Source organism: Abrus precatorius, unplaced genomic scaffold (assembly GCF_003935025.1).
Source record: "Abrus precatorius isolate BTA unplaced genomic scaffold, Abrus_2018 Scaffold8, whole genome shotgun sequence".
Lineage (NCBI taxonomy): Eukaryota > Viridiplantae > Streptophyta > Magnoliopsida > Fabales > Fabaceae > Abrus > Abrus precatorius.
Genome location: NW_020874428.1, coordinates 14,887,770 through 14,908,728, shown reverse-complemented (window position 1 = coordinate 14,908,728; position 20,959 = coordinate 14,887,770). Strand labels below are relative to the sequence as shown.

Genomic DNA, 20,959 nt, shown 5'->3' with positions numbered 1-20,959 from the left:
CTACAAGATAAGTGACTCTTATGCGTTTGCCCTCATGCTCTGATCCAAACGAGGTATACAAGTCGATACACCCCTTGGTCTCTACTCGTTCCCCGGAAAAACTGACCAATGGCTGATGATATTCCTTGAGTTCTTGTTCTGAGATGCCTAATTGCTTGAATGTATTCCAGTATAGGATATCAGCTGAGCTCCCTTGGTCAATTAGTGTTTTTCGAACAATGCAGTTAAAAATGTCTACACTAATTACCATGGGATCATCCTGTACCGGATCGACTCCCTGAAAGTCGTCGTCAGTGAACGTAATAGGCGAGATCCGGATTTTGCTACCCAATGAAACATTATTAACAGAACGGACATGCCGAAGATGCCTCTTTCTAGCCGAATGGGTAGGTCCTCCACCAGCGAACCCTCCGGCTATGGTGTTAATGACCCGTTTCGGATACTTGTCTTGTTCAAATCTTCTAGGTAGGGGCTCCCTAGACCTGCTCCTGTGCCGTTCAAATTTTTTGTCGTCGGATCTCTTTGGTGAATCAGGGTGGCGGTCTCTTCCTTTGTTGGGTTGCCTTATGGGATCTGTCTGTACAAAATTTTTCAGGTGTCCACCTTTAATCAATTCTTCAATTTTATCTCTTAGCGCCGTACACTCCTCAGTAGTGTGACCCCTGTTCTGATGGTATCGGCAAGACTTACTTTTATCTGCCCGAGGAGGAGTGTTAGCGTGTCTAGGCATTCTCAATATTTCTGTGGCCAACGCTTGATCAAGTATTCTGGACTGATTAGAGTTGAGCGTCGTGTAGGAAGGATACTTCGGTCCTCGAAGTGGTCGCTCAAGTTCTTTTCCTCTATCGTTCCCCCGCCTTGTTTTAAAGGTCTCCCTTCTTTCTTCATTTTTTGAGTTAGATCCTTGCTCCATCCGTACCTGGCTCCAGTATTCGGATAATTCTTCCATTTGCATATATTTCGCAGCCCGGCTCCTTAACACATCTAGGTCGATCGGGGGTTTTTTGCAGAGGCTATTAACGAAGGGTCCCGGCTTCAATGCTGTTGTTAGGTGGTGCATAGCCACTGCTGGTTCCAAGTTATGAATTGAAAGAGTCACTTTGCCAAAGCGTTCCATGAACGCTCTAAGTGATTCTCCTTTCTCTTGGCGAATATTGACTAGGGCCAAGGATGTTAGCGGATAAGGTCGGCTTGTGGCGAACTGCAAGTTGAAACGTCTTGTGAGAGTTACGAACGAGTCGATGGAGAGGGGGGGAGTCGGGTGAACCAACTAAGCGCAGGTCCTCAAAGTGAAGTAGGAAAGATTCTGCACCATAAGGCATCGTTTTCTGTGTACAGACCGACCTGCATTGTAAAGATGTCCACATGTTCTCCGGGGTCGGATGTGCCATCGTATTTGTCTATTGCCAACCCTCTCCAATTATCGGGCAGCTTAGCTTCTAGAATGCGATGAATGAACGGGCTCCGGTTCACATGTTCGTCTCGGTCGTTTCCGGTTACCGATTGATATACCTGTCTTGACTTTTCTTGCAGCGCTGAGGATTCTCCTTGATCTTGGACGACGGGAGTAGTAAGGGAGGGGACATGTGTCCTTATTTCTTCCCTGAGGCCGGCATTTTCCCTTCTTAGGGCTGAGAGTTCCAGTGCATCTCTTTCGCGATCCTTCTTCATCTCCACCATTTCTGCCCTTAGCTGCCTCAGTACAGCTAGAATGCTTTCTTCCGTTCCTCCCTGTATCACCACTTCCGGTACTGGTTCCTCTGACGTGACGCCCTCCATTTGTTGCCTAGAAGTTCCTTCCTGCTGGCTTCTCGTCATTACCATGCTTAATCTTGAGTGATGAAGCTAATCGGGCCCCACGGTGGGCGCCAAAATGTTCCTTCCTGGAAAACAACTGTCTTCAAACCTCTGGTCAGGCGTCCTTCTTGTTAATTTGCTGATAAGGAGAATACCTGCAAAAGGCACTCCGATGATAAAGTCAGGATTCGATTCTGAGCAATAAATGTTATTTAATGATGGGAAGTCAACCACTTACCTGTATTTCTTACCTTCTTTTTATAAACATTCTATTGGGCTAATGGGCCTGAGTCAGTTTTTATATTGAGACCCATAGTATTTTGATTATCTTTAATTGGATTATTTACCTTTTGATCCTGACGAGGGGTACCCGGTTTAGTATGCCGAGCAGTATACCGAGTAGGTATTCGATTTCTTTTTCCTGAGGGTGGAACCGAGTTGGTTCCTTTCCCAGTACATTTTCTAATATTTCTTTTCCAACCAAAGTGTTGGATCAAGTCAAAACCGAGCCAAAATTCAGAACCCTCTTCCAAAAAGCAACCCAACAACCCATAGTTTGTTTTTCTCCATCGTTGTCTTTTTCAAAGGGCGGTTTCGGAGAACACCAAATTTTATTTTTTTTTATGAATTTTAATTTTTTTTCCTATAGTTTTCTTGCAACACTGAATTGTTAGTTTGTTTAAACACACGGTAGAAGAACATTACACAGAAGAAGCTAGATAAGTACATAGAATATCAACTGAAATTCCTAGTTTGTTTTTAGGCACCCAAATTCCCGTTATTAGTTAATAGCACCCATATTTCGTTAGCGTTTTCTGTTCTGTTTTAATTTTTTCTTTTTCTTTTTTTCCTTTGAGAAAAACAAGGACACGGTGGTGTTTCCTCCCTCGGGGGAGGTTTCTACTTTAACGCCAGAATCTGAAACGACAACAACATTCGACGTTTATTGTACGTGTCTGTTTCTGATTTTCTGTTGTTACCGTACTCCTCCATCCTCCCAATCCAACGTTTATCCATTGCCCATACTTGCATCAAAATCCAACTTTTGTCAAAAACGCAACACCAAAAATATGATTTTTTTAAACCCAAAAAATATATAGAAGAAAAAAAAAAACCTTAATGGATAACTGATGATCGACCTCCACAATTGAACCCCTTTATTCCGTTGTCTTCCTAAGGGCAAGGACAACAATCTGGTACTCCCAATTTCTAGATTTCATCGAAACCTCGGTTGTTTTGCATTGATTAGTGAAAATTGGCATGAAAAAAAATCGATTTTAATTGGTGGGTGGTTGGTGGATTCGGTTTTTCCTCGATCTATTGATCTGGGGTCGTGGCTTTCTTAGTTTTGATGATGACCATGAATAAAGGGTCACTTGATTACTGGAGGAACTACTTTAGAGCTTCAAACTCAGACATATTTGACATCATTGGCCATGCGATCATGGTGGCTGCTTCTGATTGCCCAAAGGAGTTCAGGTTGAGGAGAGATGGGATAGCAGAGAGGTTGTTCTCTTGCAGGTTGAGTCGCTGTTTGGGGTGTGATAGAGTGGAGTTGTCTGTGTCAATGGATGATGAAGATGGTGATGATGAAGGTGGTAGTGGTGGTGGTGGTGGTCGCAAGAGTGACTTTGATGGGGATGGTGCTGAGTTTGAGTTTGAAGCAGGTGCAAGTAAGGAGAGCAAGGTCAATAGTAGTAGAGATGATCATGGAGAGATGAACCTGAATCAAGTTAGCAATTACAGCTATGGGGAAGCTGAGGCATTGACTGATGAGATTGAAGAAGAGTCTAAGCATGTTGAGGAGGTGTTCAGGATCAAGGAGATTTTGCTTAACTATGAAGAAGAGGTATAATATGTGCTTTGATATATGTGATTCAGTTGTGTAACAGTTCTTGCTTCTTTGTGTAGCAATTTTACTTGCAATTTTTTTTTTTAATGATATTTAATGATGAATGGGTTTTTGACCTTATGAGATAGGTACAGGTTAGTGATAATTAGAATGCACAAGGTCTTTTATTGGATGGCACTGGAGTTTTTGTATGAAGATTAAATTGGTTTGTGTCTTGTAGAGTTGTAGTCCTCTGATTCATGGTGCTTTTTTTCATGTTACAACAGTCTGATTCAGTGCTATTGGATTCATTGAGGAGGCTTAAGCTAATGGAACTCACTGTGGATCTTCTGAAGGTTTGAATTGAGTCATCCGTTGCTCATTTAAAAAACCTGCCATTTTTCTCTCCTGCTTTAGTAAATCCTTTAGTTGTCTGAAAATATTATACTTTGCCAGGCAACTGAGATTGGGAAGGCTGTCAATCCTCTGCGAAAGCATGGATCAAGGGACATTTGTCAACTAGCACGGACTCTTATAGAGTATGAATTTTATTTTTTTCTGAACACTTGTTTTTCACGTGTACATCTTCAATGTCGTGTCATAAAAAGAAAATCAGTGTGTTTATCTTCAACATGGATTAAAAGAACAGGCTTGTAACCAGTTTTATTACTTGCCAATTAGTGGTTTGCTATTCTTGTGTGATATTGTTTTTGAACTTGAGTCTGTAATCATAGTCATTAGTTAGTACCTTCATTTGGCTTGAACTTGTACTTGTACAGGCTACTTAGTCAATCAAGTCTCCTTCGTGCTTAAATGTAACGCATATTTTAATTTAATGAGGATCTAAATATAGTTTCGTGACTCGTGATCGTGACTAATTTGAGTTCCATTTATTGTTCATATTAGTGTAGTACTTTTCCATATGAGAAACAAACTAAACTTTTCTATTGAATTGTAGTGGTTGGAAGGAAATGGTGGATGCATGGGTCAAGGCTACCCCACCTATTACAGGTATATACATTTTGTTTCCCTTCATGTGGTACATCAATAAAATCTGCTCTTTCATCCAGTTTTAAAATTAATTCAGGTTTAGAAGTTCTTTATTATTAAATATTTGTAGGCTCAGAAGGTACACCAGATTCAGTAAATCCATCTGTTGTTGATGATGAAGAAGGGCTTCCATCACCTCCTATGGATGAAGGGGCTTTATTTGCTGCTCCAACTGGTTCAATGGAACTCTCACAGGTACTTAAATGTCCTCTCCTCTCTCCCTACCCTTCTTTTATTTACTTTTGGGAGAGTTTGTTTGTTAGGAACTAACTTCCACTTCTCGTGGTTTGCACTTTTGGATGATGCAAAGTTCTTTGATGGCATGGATGATGACGGAAGTGAGTTACTTCGCATATTCTTATGCTTACTCTTGCTAGATTTTGTTCTACGGTTCTCTATTCGAATCCCCCACTTCTTAGATTGATGATTGTGAATGGGGATTTCTGCTTCAGATCCTCAACAGAGTGGGGAATTCATCAAGAACCGTGAAGATGGCAGAAGACCATCTCTCAGCAGTCACAATACAATGAACAGGAAACCTCAAGCTTCAAATGAGACAAACATCATTGCTAAGGACAGTAAGGGTCAAAAAACAAAGAAAAGTGAGGCGGCTATGAATCTAAATAAACCAGTATTTACTGATTCTGGCCCTGGCAGACCGCCAAATTCAACCATACAGAAAAAAGTCAATACTGAAGCCAAGATGCAACAAAATACAGTGAAGAGTGCTGTCCCCAAAAAGCCTCCTCATGTTCGTCAGCTAGATGTAAGGAAAAGTTCTCTTGTTGCATCAAATTTGTAGATTTGAATTATGTTTGAACTTCATTTCTTGTCTATCAGAAACTCAAGTGTTCCGATGATGCTGCAGTCCAAGTGAAGTTAGAAGCCACTAAGAGGAAACTTCAAGAGCGGTATCAACAAGCTGAAAATGGTTTGTCATTCCTTTACCAAAATCAGTGTTTGTTTTCTTTCTAATTTTAAATATAAAATTCAAACAGTCCAATAAATTTCACGTTTCCTGAGTTATACTAAAGTTAAAACGGGCAACCCAATGCACGAGGCTCTTACCAAATCCAGATTACAAGGCAATAACCTTACTCTTGGACTAGACTCTCCTTCCAAGATAATGGCCTAAAATGATGGATTTGGAAATCAAGCTTTCAGAATTTTAGAGCTTGGGTTTTGACTTGATTTGGAAGCATAAGTGCTTAACACATGATTTGGTGTATCTAAAGTTCATAACTAAATTGATGAACCTGATTTTCGATTCTCGCTTGCAGCTAAGAGGCAGAGGACAGTACAGGTTATGGAGTTGCATGATCTGCCCAGGCAAGGGACTGGCCACAGAAATCCACACGCTAAACCTGGAAATCACAAGAGGCAATGGGCGCACGCGCTTGGACGAAGATAGAGCTGCTTATTGTTACCCATTATTGAAGCTTCATCCATCCACTTGACCATACTGAATAACAAGTCAGTTCACCATTCTTACCTGTATAGAGCTGTTCTGAATCTCTGATTGAGAAGGAAGTAAACTCTGAAACACTGTTTATTTCCAAGTTAAAAATGTTGAGTATATATATAGAAATTTTGTTAATCTAAGATTGGATTTGGAAGAGGGTCCTTTAGCACTCAACTGCTTATGTGGTTTTTCTGTTGAAATTTCCATTTTTTCCACCCTCATGAATCATGTTTCATCATTTAACTTTGACAATTTTGTTGTCATATAAAACTTGGACTAGGGTGTCAACATTTCAGCTCTCTTTGAAGCAGCTTTCTCACAAATTCAAAGCATTCAGCATTTGAATTTGGCTTAGAAGAAATGCTGTGTGCTTAGTAGTGTCACATGACATGGCAAGTTTTCATGTTCATAAACAAGGATTCAAATCTACAATATAAGGATGAATTGAGTACTCTTAGATCAAGTAGATCAAATATAATCTTTTGAAACAAAAAAATATATTTATCCATAAATCTCTGCAACGATCCAACTTTTTAAATATTTACTCTTGAATTATGCGATATTAGTGAGTAAGAAAAGACTTAAATAATAAATAAAAAAGAAAGTGAATAAAGAGTATGTATGCATATGTATGATGTATCATTGTTTTAATTACTACTTTATACAGCAATAATGTTAACTTTTATGTTTGCAAAATTTGCATGTTGCACCCAAATCAGATCATTTGGTAATATTTTCTTTAGTACAATGGTAACGATAAATTTAATATTTTTAGTTTTGTGTAAATTTGATAAGGTAAGGATTCTAAAATTTAAATTATGTATTGAATTGGCTCAATTGAGCAGAAATTACAGCAATGAAAAGCGAGCTCTCAAGTGGCTCAACACCCTAAGTCTGAAATAATTTTTTCGATCCCCATTCCCCTCTGTAATCCCCTTATTTAAGATGTTGTTTCCTAAAATCATGCTCCTAGCTACTGTAACATAAAATAACAAAGGTAACAGAAAACAATAACCAAAGAAAATCCTAAAATAGAAAATAACAAAAGGTAACAGAAAACAATAATAAAAGGAAATCCTAAACTACTCAAAACAGAACATAACAACTTATTTCCTAATTTCTCTCCTATAGTTTTGCCGCTTGTAAACTTTCAAGCTTTCAGGAAACTTGTCTCTAACAATACTCCTTTCTTGAACAATCACCTTGTCCTCGAGGTGGAATTCAGGAAATTCTATTTGGATATCTTCTGCCATCTCCCAAGTACTCTCATGATTTGGTAACCCCTTCCATTTGATCAACAACTCTGTCTCCTTGGTTGGTAGTTCGCACAGCTAGGACTTCTGCGGGTTGAACCATCAATTCCCAGTTCTCATTCAAGCTGGTTGGTAGAGGTTGACTCTGCACGTTTGCTGCCACACATTTTTTTAGCAGGGAGACATGGAAGGCAGGGTGTATTCTCGCTTCTGTTGGTAGCTCTATCTTATAAGCAACCTCGCTTATTCTCTCCAACACCTTGTAGGGACCATAATATCTAGGACTGAGTTTTTGATTAGTTTTCATAGCTAGTGACTTCATCCGATTAGGCTGAATTCGTAAGTAAACCATCTCCCCCACTGATAGTTCTAATTCTCTCCTTCTCTTATTAGCTTGTGCCCTCATTCGGTCTTGGGCTCTATGCAGCTGCCCTTTTAATTCTTTAAGTATTTGATCTCTTTTCGCTAAGGCAATATTGACCTCTTCGACTGCTGATGCGCCTTCCTCTCCTCGGATAATAGCCAGTGGTTCTCTCCCATATAACGCCTTGAAAGGCGTAGTTCCCGTCAATCTATGGAATGTGGTATTAAACCACAGCTCAGCCCAGCTCAACCACTTAGCCCACTGTTTAGGTTTAGTGCTTGAAAAACATCTCAGATACGTTTCCAAGCATCTATTAATTACTTCGGTTTGATCGTCAGTTTTGGGATGGTAAGCTGTACTAAACCTTAGTTGGGTTCCTGCTGCTTTAAATGATTCTTTCCAGAATGAGCTCATGAACACTCTATCTCTATCTGAGACGATTGAAGCGGGAAACCTGTGCAACTTTACAATTTCTTTGACGAACACTTCAGCCACTTCCTTGGCTGTGTAAGGATGAGTTAGGCCAATGAAATGACTGTACTTGGTTAACCTATCGACCACCACTAGGATGGTATCCCAGCCTTGTGACTTAGGTAACCCTCCAATGAAATCCATGGAAATATCGTCCCAAACTCGTTGAGGGATTAGTAAGGGCTGTAATGAACTTGCCGGCCTCTAGGTCTGGTACTTGTTTCGATTGCAAGTATCACAAGCAGCCACATATTCTCAAACAGCCTTCTGCATTCCTTCCCACCACACTAAACCGGCAATTCGCTTGTATGTTCTGAAAAATCCTGAGTGGCCGCCAATGGTTGAGTCATGAAATTCTCGGAGTACTAAAGGAATCAGGGGAGAATCCTTAGGGAGAACTAGCTTCCCCTTGTAAAAGAGCCGCCCATGTTTAAGCTCATAGTTGCTAATTGAGGTCTCACCTTGTATAATTTTCTGGATTACACCAGCCAACTTCTCATCGCGGTGAATCTCTTCTTCTATTCCCACCCATTCGGAGAAGGTAACCGTGGAGAGGGCTGTTAATTAAAACTTACGAGAGAGAGCATCTACGACCCTATTTTCCTTCCCCGCTTTGTATTTAATTTCAAAATCAAAGCCCATGAGTTTGGATATCCATCCTTGCTGCCCTTCCCCCAGAACTCGTTGGTCGATTAAGAACTTGAGAGATTTTTGATTCGTATGAACCATGAATTTTCTCCCCAGTAAGTAGTGCCTCTATCTCTGAACTGCAAGGGCAATTGCCATTAATTCTCATAAACAGATTTAGATTAGTTCTGATTGGAAAGAGTATGACTCCAAAAGGCAATAGGCCTTCCTACTTGCATCAAAACAGCCCCCAATCCTGTCCCAGATGCATCAGTTTCCAACACAAATTCCTTGTCAAAATTGGGGGTTCTAGCACCGGTAAAGAGGTCATGGCCTTCTTCAAGGTTTCAAAAGCTGTTTGGGCTTCTAAGTTCCAGGAAAAATTGTCCTTCTTCAACAATTGTGTGAGAGGCCATGTTGTCTTTCCATAATCCCTCACAAATCTTCTATAGTACCCTGTTAACCCCAGAAATCTCCTCAACCCTTTAACATCCCGTGGTGTCGACCAGTTAATTACTGCTTCAATCTTCTTGGGATCAGCCTCAACGCCCTCCTTTGAAATAATATGCCCCAAATACTCTAGTTTGGCGACCATAAAACATTTCTTTTTGTTGATGTACAATTGATTCTACCTTAAAAGCTCCAGCACATCCCTTACTTGCCTCAAATGTTCGTCCTCTGTTCGGCTGTACATCAAAATGTCATCGAAAAAGACCAAGGTAAATCTTCTTAAGAAGGGTTTGAGCACCTGATTCATAAGCGATTGAAATGTGGAATGAGCATTGGTTAACCCGAAGGGCATTACCAAAAATTCATAATGTCCCTCGTGTGTTTGAAATGTTGTTTTTTCGATGTCATCTTTCCGCATCCTAATCTGGTGATACCCAGATTTTAGGTCCAGCTTAATAAGCACCCATGCTCCGGCCAGTTCATCCAAAAGTTCCTCAATGACTAGAATGAGAAACTTGTCTGGTCTGGTGATTTTGTTCAGGGCTCGGTAGTCAACGTAGAATCTCCATCCTCCATCCTTCTTCTTCACCAGCAATACGGGCTTGAACATGGGCTAATACTAGGCCTGAGATGCCAGCTTCTAGCATCTCATCCACTAATTTTTCAATCTCATTCTTCTACGAGTGAGGATAACGGTAGGGCCTGATATGTGGCATGACTGCTCCTTTCTTAAGGATTATAGCATGGTTGCATGTCCTCACAGGAATAGCCCCTTGGTATTGTGCCAATATCTTCAAACTCTTCCAATAACTTGCGCATGACGTCTGGTATCTCTGATGGAGCCTCCACCTCTGGTCCTATTGCAGCCACCAAAATCCCCTCGCCTTTCTCCTTTAATGCTTTTAAAGTTGTATTGAGTGTAGCACCTTTTCTGCCTAGGGATGGGTCCCCTCGTATCATCCAACTTTCAGCTCCCTCTTGCCATTTAATGTACAGCTGAGAGAAATTTGCTGTAATCGTTCCCAAGCTTTGTAGGCACTCCATCCCCAGTACTATATCCACACTACCTAACTTGATGAGATAGAATGTTTGTACAATTGCCACCCCTTGTACATCAAGTTTGACTCCCTCGCACACCCTTTTGCTTCGGAGTTGTGTCCCTGCACCGAGTTCAACCCGATAGGGGAGGGTCTCGGTTATCATCATCTTAAGCTTCTCCACTAGTGTCGTGTGTAGGAAATTGCCTTCTGCCCCACAATCCACCAGGATCATGACGTCCTGTCCTCAGAGAGTTCCTTTCACCGTGAAGGATTTTTTGTTAGTGAGCCCTTCAGGCTTTGCAGGGAAATCTTCAGCACACGTAGACCGGTCTCTAGAGAGGGTCCATCTTCTTCCTCCGAAGCCTCGTCGTGCCCTTCCTTTACTTCCTCTCCTTCGTTTCCTTCAACTAGTTCAAGCCCGAAGTGCCGGAACTTGCAGATGTGCTCCTTGTTCCATGGGTCCCTACACTTAAAGCATAACCCTCTGCGACTCCGTTCTTGAATCTCTGCTTGGGACAGTCGGGGTCGTGTTTGATTCAGCTGGGATGGATCTCTCTTGAGTTGGAAGTCCTTAGTCGTTGTTGTTTTATTGGGCCCTGTTATCACCTGCGAGGAGAAAGAGTTATTGGACTTAGTATTATGTAAATGAGGTGTATTATGGGCCTTATTGTTCACAGCCCCTTGAGCCCAAGGAAAAACATGGTTTCTTTTCCAAGCCTGATTTCTTTCTTCCAACAAAATAGCTTTATCCTTCATCTTCATTAATGAGTCAAGTTCTAGGCTCCTCAATTCTGTGCCGATTTCTTCCTTTAACCCATTTAGGAAAACCCCAATCTGCATCACCATGTCAAGGTGTTTCAGGGGCCATGAGAGTTTCTTGAAGTCTTCAATGAAGTCGCGAGCCAAAATAATGCGCCGAAAGGGTCCTTACTTGTGCTTGGTTGGTAGCGACGCAACAAGGCATTTTTGAACTGGCGCCATGAGGGAACTAATGCCTGCTTTTTCCAGGCGTAGAACCAATTCAGCGCCGCTCCCTCTACGGCGAGGAGCACCACCTCTAGCCGTTCGTCTCCCTTAATCCATTGAAGGGTAAAATATCTTTCAATCTTCACCAACCAACTGACGGGATCTTCGCCGGAAAAGATAGGGAGTTCTATTCTCCGATCGCGGTCCGCTAGCGGTGAGTGATCTCGGCATCGATCTCGAAACGGGGAGTGGTAGCGCTGACGCCTGGATGTGTCTCTATAGTAATCGCGGTCGCGAGGAGTCACTGAAGGTTGCCCCTCTTCGTGCTCCGGTGAGGCGGATGCCTCTGATTTAGAGGTGGATTTCCATTGTCCCGCACAGCGGCAGTTAGGGGTCCTCGGTGGTGACCTGTTGCGGCGACCTGATCAGCCCCAGACTGCCATTTGTTGCATCAGTTCTTCCAGTGTCTTTTCCACACGTTCTAAACGTTCAGAGTCCATCGTTTCAAGAGGAAATCCAAGCACCAGGAAAGTGCTTTGATACCATTTGATAAGGTAAGGATTCTAAAATTTAAATTATGTATTGAATTGGTTCAGTTGAGCAGAAATTATAGCAATGGAACATGAGCTCTCAAGTGGCTCAACACCCTAAGTCTGAAATAATTTTTCCAATCCCTATTTCCCTCTGTAATCCTCTTATTTAAGCTGTTATATTTCCTAAAATCATACTCCTAGCTACTGTAACAGAAAATAACAAAGGTAACAGAGAACAATAACCAAAGGAAATCCTAAAACAGAAAATAACAAAAGGTAACAGAAAACAATAACAAAAGAAAATCCTAAACTACTCAAAACAGAACATAACAACTTATTTCCTAATTCCTTTCCTATAGTTTTGCCGCTTGTAAACTTTCAAGCCTTCAGAAAACTTGTCTCTAACAAAATTACTTAAATGATAAACTATTAGTTCAATCTTAATTAATTTTTATAATATTATTAACTGTGAGTGAGCGAGCATTTATGAAACATCGACTCTGACATAGACATGTAGGCAGACTGATGTCTAAAATATAAGATATTAGCACATTGCTTATATAAGTGAGAGATGAAAGACAATAATAATAATTGGTAAAAGGGAAGAAAGAAGATAGTGGAGTGGAGTAGAAATATCAAATCTAAATTTTTTATTTTAATTTAATGGCTATTAGCAATATATCTTACTTTTTATAATAACAAACTCTTCTTACTTGAAATCTCTTTATATATATATATTGAGGTAAAAAAATTTTACACTAGTATAAGTCTAAAAATTCTTACACTTATTTGAGTTTTTCATTTAACTTATATTTATTGGGTTTAATTTATTACTTCACTAATCGTTAGATATAAATTAAATGAAAGGTTTAGATTGAGTATAAGAATTTTTAAAGTTGTGCAAATGTGAGAAGATTTTGTCATATATATATATATATAATGATCTTTTTACACTAGTGTATGTCTAAAAACTCTAACATCCAATATGAATCTTTCATTTAACTTATATCTAACAGCTAGTGAAGTAATAAATTATAACACGTTAGATGTAAATTAAATAAAATATTCAGATTGAATGTAAGAATTTTTAGACTTATATCAGTATAAAAAGATTATATATATATATATATATATATATATATATATAATCTTTTTATATATATATATATATATATATATATATAAAAGACAACATCATTCATTAGAATAAAAAGGAAAAGAGAGTTTTTGAGGTTAAACATAAACATATTGAAGAAATATTTTTTTAAATATAATTTCTATTGTCGAAATCGTCTGAACACGCTAGAGTTGTGTCTCAGCATGTTAAGTCGTGTGCGATGTGTGTCTAAGCTATCAAGAAATATATTTTTTTTTGTTTCTTATTCAATTTAATCTAGATTTAACATTGATCTCAAATATAAATGTGATAGATGAATCTACTTTTAAAGATTTTTTTACATAAAAACTCGAATTTAGAATCTTTATTAGGTAATTTTGAGCCTTTCGGCATTAGTACTGACATCCGTTGATTCAACTGCATAACAAATATTTGACACATTTAAACCGTAGCACATCAGTGTCAAACACTCGAAGACTGCAATGTATAGATGTGCACGTGCTTCGTAGGTGAGCATATGTAAAAGTTGAAGAAAATTCTCTAGTGTCCGTCTTAACATTCTGTTTTCTTTTCCAATTTTCCTTGTTGCTTTCGCTTTAAGAGACTATTAAATCCTTCATCGATGACAAACTCAACCCACATATTCATTGAATGAAGAGAAATGTTATCTCATTCATTTACTCTATAATTTCATTTTATTTACATAAAAATAAAACTTTTTAAAAGATTGAAAAAAATTAATATTTTCAAAACATATATATAAGTTGAAATAATAATAAATAAATATTAACTAATATTAAGAGTATTAATTAACAAAATAAAAATAATTTTTTGGTCAAATATAACAAATACACATGCTTTAGAAATTTTAATCCATTTTAATATATATTAAATAAAAAAGACATTATTTTTAATTTTTAATGGATTTTAAGATACTGGTAGTGGTATGGGAAAAAAATTGCATTTTTCTTGACTGAATTACGTCAATACCAAGCAGTACATTTTGAGCACTTCATTAAGAACCTCTCTCTTTTCACTCTGCCACATCCTCTGCCATACTGCCGCACAAATTTGTTATGAGTATTCTTTTCTTCTGTGCTACAATTTTAATGGTGTATTCGTATCTCTGATCTGCTTGATATTTTTCCAAGATTATGCGCTTAAACTTGACTATAATTAATGATGGGATATTTTCCTTATCTTTTAAAATTCTTCCACTAATAATAACAAATCAAAACAGTATTAATACAATAATTATAACTTAAAGTAAAAGCAATTAAAAATATAACTTAAATATTCTTATTTTAATATACATTTTAAAAGTATATATGATGTTAATTTTAAAGTATGTAAAAGAATTATATTAATATAAAATTTTATAAAGAAAAGTTATACCATAGAAACTTTTAATTCAACAGTTAATTTTAAAATAAAATTATTTAATAAAGTTTTATGAAAATGATATAAAAGTGAAAAAAAAAAGATACCAATATAAGCGAATTCATCCTCTGAGATTTTATACATTTTCATTAAAATATTTTCTTAAGAAAATGTAAGTATTGTCACTATTGAATATGTTAATTTAATAAAGCTTGGTGTACCCTACTTATCTAAGTAAAATACAATCACTATTTGGGGTGTGACACCTCAGCTGAAGAGGCCAAGAGTGTTCCATTTTGTGAAGTGGGCTGCCACATATTGTTTGGGCAACGAGGATTTGGAAAGTCCTCTCCACTATGACAGAAACTCTTCCATTGCATGAACGGTGAACTCCTATTTCAAGAAAAGGAACAGAAACAAAAGTCACCTCTTTACTCCAATTCGAATCCATTTAATTTGGATTTGGCACTTGGCTGGCATTCAAGTGACGGATCATTATGTGACACCGCATTCCAAATATGTTATGTGATCTTATCCTTTAACCACTAACAAATACAACAAATAAATAAATGCCTGCTTTCTATAGCATTGCATTTGGAGTATTTTATCCACCACAACCCATAATTGCACTACGACGTTGCTGCTACCACTTTAAATGTTTAAATTAATTTTTTTAATAAAATATTATTATTATTTTTTATTTAGATTTATTTGTAAAAGTTGACAATTATTTTCCTTTAATAAGAAAAACAAAGTTTCTTTTCTTTCCCTATGGTGGATAGAGACTTCACCTTGTGACGGCAAGACATACCTAATTAGGCTTCCATTTGCAATTGCCACCTAATTGAGGATCATGATGCCACTTAGAGCTTTCTTGTTTGTGTTGTGTTTACTTATGAGCTGTTTACCTTCTAAGTTTGCTATGTAAACCTTGAATTCCTCGGTGGAGATAGAAAAAATGGCCTCGTTGAATAGTGGATTTACAGTCACACCATAATTCATTTTTTAATATATAAACTGTAATAACACATATATATATATATATATATATATATATATATATATATATATTTCAAGATACAGTATTCCAATAATAACCCATATTATTTAAGATCAGTTTAGTATATCTTTAAAATTAACTTAAGCAAAAAGTTTATAGATAAATTAAAAATATGTCAAAATTTGTGTGAGAAAATCAAGTTTAAATTATTTCCGCGACACACGTACACATATAATGATAAGACTTTTTTAATATGAAAAGTGAGGTAAAATTATATATAAACAGTCAAAATTAAAAGTTATTTAATGGTCACATAATTATTTTAAAAATCATATGTGATGGTATTTTAATTTAAACTGTTTATAACTATATATAATAATCAAAATTCACACATTTCACTCTCATATCTTCACATGATTATTTGATAAGAAAACTTCATAAAATAGTTATCATTACTTATATTTTTTATCGCTATAAACGTTCATTTTGTAATAAATTCTTAAAAAAAATTTTGTTAAGATTTAATCCTAGTAAAATTAAAAAATTAGAATTTAGTCCTTACCATTAATTATCTCTTTGTTAAGTGCTGAGCTGGTTCTCTATCAGCCAGCTCAGCACTCCACATTGAGTCACGTGGCATGGCACGTCATCTTTATTATTCAAAATTAAAATTTGCAAATAAGTCTCTAAACCTATTTTATATAATTACATAAAAATTATTTTCTCTTCCTCTTCTCATTGTCTTTCTCTACACCCTTTTTCTGGCACCTGTCTTTTACCCCTACCCCTACCCTTTTCCCCACCTCCACTCCCTCCCTTTCTCCTTTCTCCTTTCTCCCTTCTCCCTCCTCACTCCTCCCCTTCTCCCTACACCTTCTTCCCTTTCCCTCACCTTCACTCCCTTCCCTTCTCCCTTCTCACACCCTTACCCCTACCCTTTTCTCCATCCTAATTCCTGATGTGAAGTATCACAATACACCTCAAATGATTGACTAGTATCAGGAAGAATCAACACTGGCAAGAAAGTTAGTCGCTGCTTCAATTCATTAAAACTTTGCTTACATTCCTCAATCCATACAAATGGTTGATCACAGCGAGTTGTAACGCCTTGAATTCTCTTTGTAATAATATTTTAATATGTTAATATAAGTGTATATGTATTTTCATGTGTTGTGTATTTGATGTATACGTATATATATATATATATATATATATATATATATCTGTGTGTGTGTGTGCGTGCGGTGTAATGAGAATATAAATATGATGATGTGTGTAACACCTTCAATTTATTTATTTAAATAAACAAACTTTTATGTGAATAGAAAATAATTTACTTAGTTTCACTCTCAAACTCCGTAGTAACATAATAACAAAATTTACAAATTTCTTCTTGTGAAAGAGTCATATTATTCCAAGGGTAAAATTTTGAAACTTGAGACAATTAGATAAAATTTAACTCTTTTTTAACAAAACATGTATCTCACTACGAATACATATAAAATTAGAATTTTTGCTAAGGACGATAATGAAATAATTTCAATGAAATTGACCCAAGTACTGTAAATTCTAAATTCGGCCTTTAAAATCCTTTACACAATTTAGTTATCACAAATTACAATTTGAATAAAATAGTACAATTTCTCAAACATTTCTAATCTCTACAGAGCAGCCTTCCCTTTAATACCCATGGACTATGATTCTAGGACGGGCAAACACCTTTCTCTCTTGACATCCATCATCACCTGAAAATATTAGTAAGGGTGAGTATCTCCCGCCCCACTAAATCTCCGGTTTAACATAAATAAACTCATATGCATAGACCGTACTTAATAACACCAATCAACAGGGATTTATTCACAATGACACTCAAATCACACGTCTTACTATCATCATAGAATAATACAGCAAGATAAACAACCAATCATATTCACTAACTTTCATGACATGCATCTGCTTACTATTATGCACGTGACAATACATGTTTTACACCATGTCAATTGACATGTCACCACACATGTGTCCCAATCGCACTCGTTGATGTATTACAACACATATATCGCGACAACATCAACCAACATGACACAATGCATATATTCCAACTGCACCATTTCTATACTATCTCATGCACATCACCCTTTCACATTCTTTTCACATTTACATTCAATGCCCTTGGTTAATTGACAATCAGTTTCATATATTAATAGTCAAAGGTTAGTCCCTTAACTCATTGACTTTAACAATAAACTAAACCACCCTAATCCCTTTGGTGAAATTCAATTTCAAGTTGCATTAAGAATCAGAACCATAGGACTGCAGAATTATGTTCGCTTATCCCTAAGGAATCCTTAATTCTAGTAGTTAACTCAGATCTGAGAATCAATTCCAATTTCCATTGGTAAAAGTTCCTCTGTTATTAATCAATTGAATTTCCATTCAAAGATCACATAGAAAGCAGAATTAACTACTCAATTAATCCAATAACTCAAAGTTCAGAGTCAAGAATCGAATCAATACATCTATTCCAGATCCATAAACTCCTAACTACGAAGAATTAAGCAAACATTGTAACAAAGAAAGAGAAAGAAGGAGTAGAAGAGCAAGAATGAAGAAGAGCCATCTTCAGCGATCCCCTATCCAATTCCTTTTCTTGGAGCTCAATGTTCTTCCCCAATACTCTCCCTAACTCTCTTTGAACGAAGAAAAGAATTAAAAAATGACAAATGAGAAAAAGATCCTAAGATCTGAGCTTGCTCTAGTATTTATAAGAATTCCCGCCTCTGCGCGTTATCACTTTGCTTCACAAGAGTGGCCACGGAGAGGCTTATATAGTTTCTGGAAGAATGGAACATTCACTTTTGTTTATAAAAGTGACAACGCAGGAGGTCAAGCAGTGCATGTGTTCACTTTCATGAGCAAGAGTGACCACGCCCAACTTGCCTTGATACACTTCTCTCTAGAACATCCACTTTCATCAGCAAGAGTAACCACGCGCTACTCACTATGTGCGAAGCTTCCTGGAACGCTCACTTTCGCCAGCGAGAGTGGTCACACACAAGTTTGCTGAGATTGAAGTCCTCTGGAACGCTCACTTTCGCCAACAAGAGTCGTAACGCCCATTGTGTTCTTCTGAGAAACTCTCTGGAACACTCACTTTTGCTGATAAGAGTGACCACGCCTAGACTATATTCCTCATTTATGCTCTGGAACGATCACTTTCACTAACAATAGTGATCACGCCCAGCTTTCTTTCTATAAATCTTGTTCTTTGAGTCCAAAATTGCCACTTTTCTTCTATCATTCCATTGATCTTCCATCTTTCATGTACTTGGCTCAGATTTTCCTACAAAAACATGATAAAATTCTTAAATTCTGCACAGAAAATTCACAAATGCTAAAACAACTATGTATTTAAAAAAAATCTTCAATCATTATATTTTTATGAGTTTTTCTGCTTTTTCTAACATATTTTCCTTATTAAATGGGTTAAAACTATATTAAAATACTAGTAAAATATGGGTTCATCATTACCCCAAACTTGAATTTTTGCCTGTCCTCAAGCAAATCAAATTAAACCAAGGGTAAGTTCCTCCATTTTCAAATTTAATTAACAAATTGCTTTTCTCAGATTTTCCAATTTCTAATTCTGTGTTTTTCTGCAAAATTTTCAATCAAGTTGTTCATCTAATTACTCATCATGATAGTCACACTGCATTAATCATACTCTGTGTAAGAATTGCTATCTAAGTTCATATATCTCAACAAAGTTCATGTGAGCAACATTGAAAAGCATGATCACAGCTCACTAGAAGTGTTTCCCTCAGCACTCAATAGTGTTTAGGAACTGTTTTCTCTCAAAATCATCATTTTTACTACACTCTACCATAGGCTTGCATATATTCTCAATCTCCTCTATAAAATGTAACAAATCACATATCAAGAGGACTTTTCAGGTAAAATTAAGGTTAAGGGACATATAGGTGTTCAATCAATTTGGGAAACAATGTAGGTTATGCCAAATAGAAAAGATGCAATTCAGGTAGATGAGATTCAGAATTTAGAACAAGATTGCATTCTTTTTGTCTTCCATTCAATTCTGCACAGCATTTTTTGATTTTTGCAACATTTCAATTGTTTTTCATGTATCAATTTATGCATTCATGCACGAATTTCTTTTCTGTTTTTCACACTTTGTATTTCTTCTTTTCAAACTTTACTTTTCATTTTTCTTTTCAATTACTCAAAACTCAGAGCTTTTGTTGTTTCTTTTCTTTTCAAGTAACTCATACTTTTGCTGTTACCCACCCCAAACTTAAAACTTTGCTTGTCCTCAAGCAATGTCATACAATATCACAACATGCCACCCCAAACTTAATTATGAAAATCATCTTTGGTTAAACTCAAATTGCCTCTTCCTTATTTGGATAGGTCTAATGGTTTTTCAGTAGGGCCTGTAGTGAAGTTTACCAAAAGAAAGGTTAAAGGTTCAAAAGGGTGAACTAGGATTTTTAGCACAAGGGAGGTTTGTTTAGGCTCTACGCATATACAAAGAAGGCCTCCATCATATATGTGAATTGTACCTATTACAGATTTAATCAAGAAACAATGCAAGTTCTAGAGATGCAGCAAAATATGAATCAATCAACACACAGCAAGAAATGCATAAGGTTTAAGTCTCACTAAGGATATTTAAGTGAACATGTTAATCAATGAAGCTCACAATCCACTTTTCAGAATTATATGCACACAGTGGCAAGACTACCTCATTTTGAAAATTACAAGTGTGATCCCATTTTGAGAATGGGAAAAACAACTTAAAAGGAAAAATTAAATCAGAATTCACAGAATTATTGAAAGGAAATGTAATTGTTTCACAGAAAGTAGTTCAATATCTATACTAATATTTTTATATTTTTCTGAAATGTTTCAGTGTATTATGAAGCTAACACATGAACAAGAGGTAAAGATTTAAGGTAGCTTGTGTAAGTGTCAACATCCATGTGTTTGAGTGCTATGTGATAGTGACAAATTCTGCACAAAACACTAAAATTTTCTCAATTAACAAGTAAAAAGGCAATTAGCTGCAAAACTAGTAGATATTTAAAACAGAAATATTCATAACTAAAATTAAGCCAAAATGTACCAAAATCTAATTACAATCCCAAAAGTTTGAAACTTAATTACAAAAATTTACAAAAATTCTAAATGACAGAAATTAAAAAAAATAAAAATCCTAAGCTGAATATCTGCTTCATGTAACACCTTAACTTTAATTTCAAACAAATAACAATTTCGCAAACTCAAATAATAAATTTCATAAAATAATTTGAAAATGAGGAAAGGTTATAAGTTCATATCAAATAACTGCCACAGGCTAGTTCAAATACAACAATTTCTAATTAAATAATCCTAAGCCCTATAGCAGTTCATCTGTCCCTTCATTGAGTCCAATGTTGATCGTTTTGATTACCTGAAAAATAAATGTAAGGATGAGTACTCTACACTACCAAAATACACAGTTAACTATAGAGTCTCACCTTCAAACTACTTTAAATACACTTAGACAGGTATATGAAAATATACTCACAAGCAGCATTCCAGTACAATTTCATTTCAAC

The 20,959-nt window shown here is 36.6% G+C and overlaps 1 protein-coding gene across 1 annotated transcript; it reads left to right on the top strand.

Moving 5' to 3' along the window:
• Positions 1-2,527: 2,527 nt before the first annotated feature.
• LOC113846600 (probable mediator of RNA polymerase II transcription subunit 26b) lies at positions 2,528-6,464 on the top strand. Its single transcript, XM_027475054.1, has 9 exons — positions 2,528-3,646; positions 3,916-3,984; positions 4,085-4,167; positions 4,587-4,639; positions 4,749-4,873; positions 4,989-5,016; positions 5,131-5,444; positions 5,519-5,609; positions 5,959-6,464. Exons 1-9 carry the CDS (start codon positions 3,149-3,151, stop codon positions 6,087-6,089), a joined length of 1,392 nt encoding a protein of 463 aa, XP_027330855.1. The 5' UTR covers positions 2,528-3,148; the 3' UTR covers positions 6,090-6,464.
• Positions 6,465-20,959: the final 14,495 nt, after the last annotated feature.

Bases quoted from the DNA above. Each gene is read 5' to 3' on its own strand.
- LOC113846600 (XM_027475054.1), top strand. From the start codon at position 3,149: ATGATGACCATGAATAAAGGGTCACTTGATTACTGGAGGAACTACTTT. The intron at 3,985-4,084 runs GTTTGAATTGAG...ATACTTTGCCAG, and splicing joins TCACTGTGGATCTTCTGAAG to GCAACTGAGATTGGGAAGGC. The intron at 4,168-4,586 runs GTATGAATTTTA...ATTGAATTGTAG, and splicing joins CTAGCACGGACTCTTATAGA to TGGTTGGAAGGAAATGGTGG.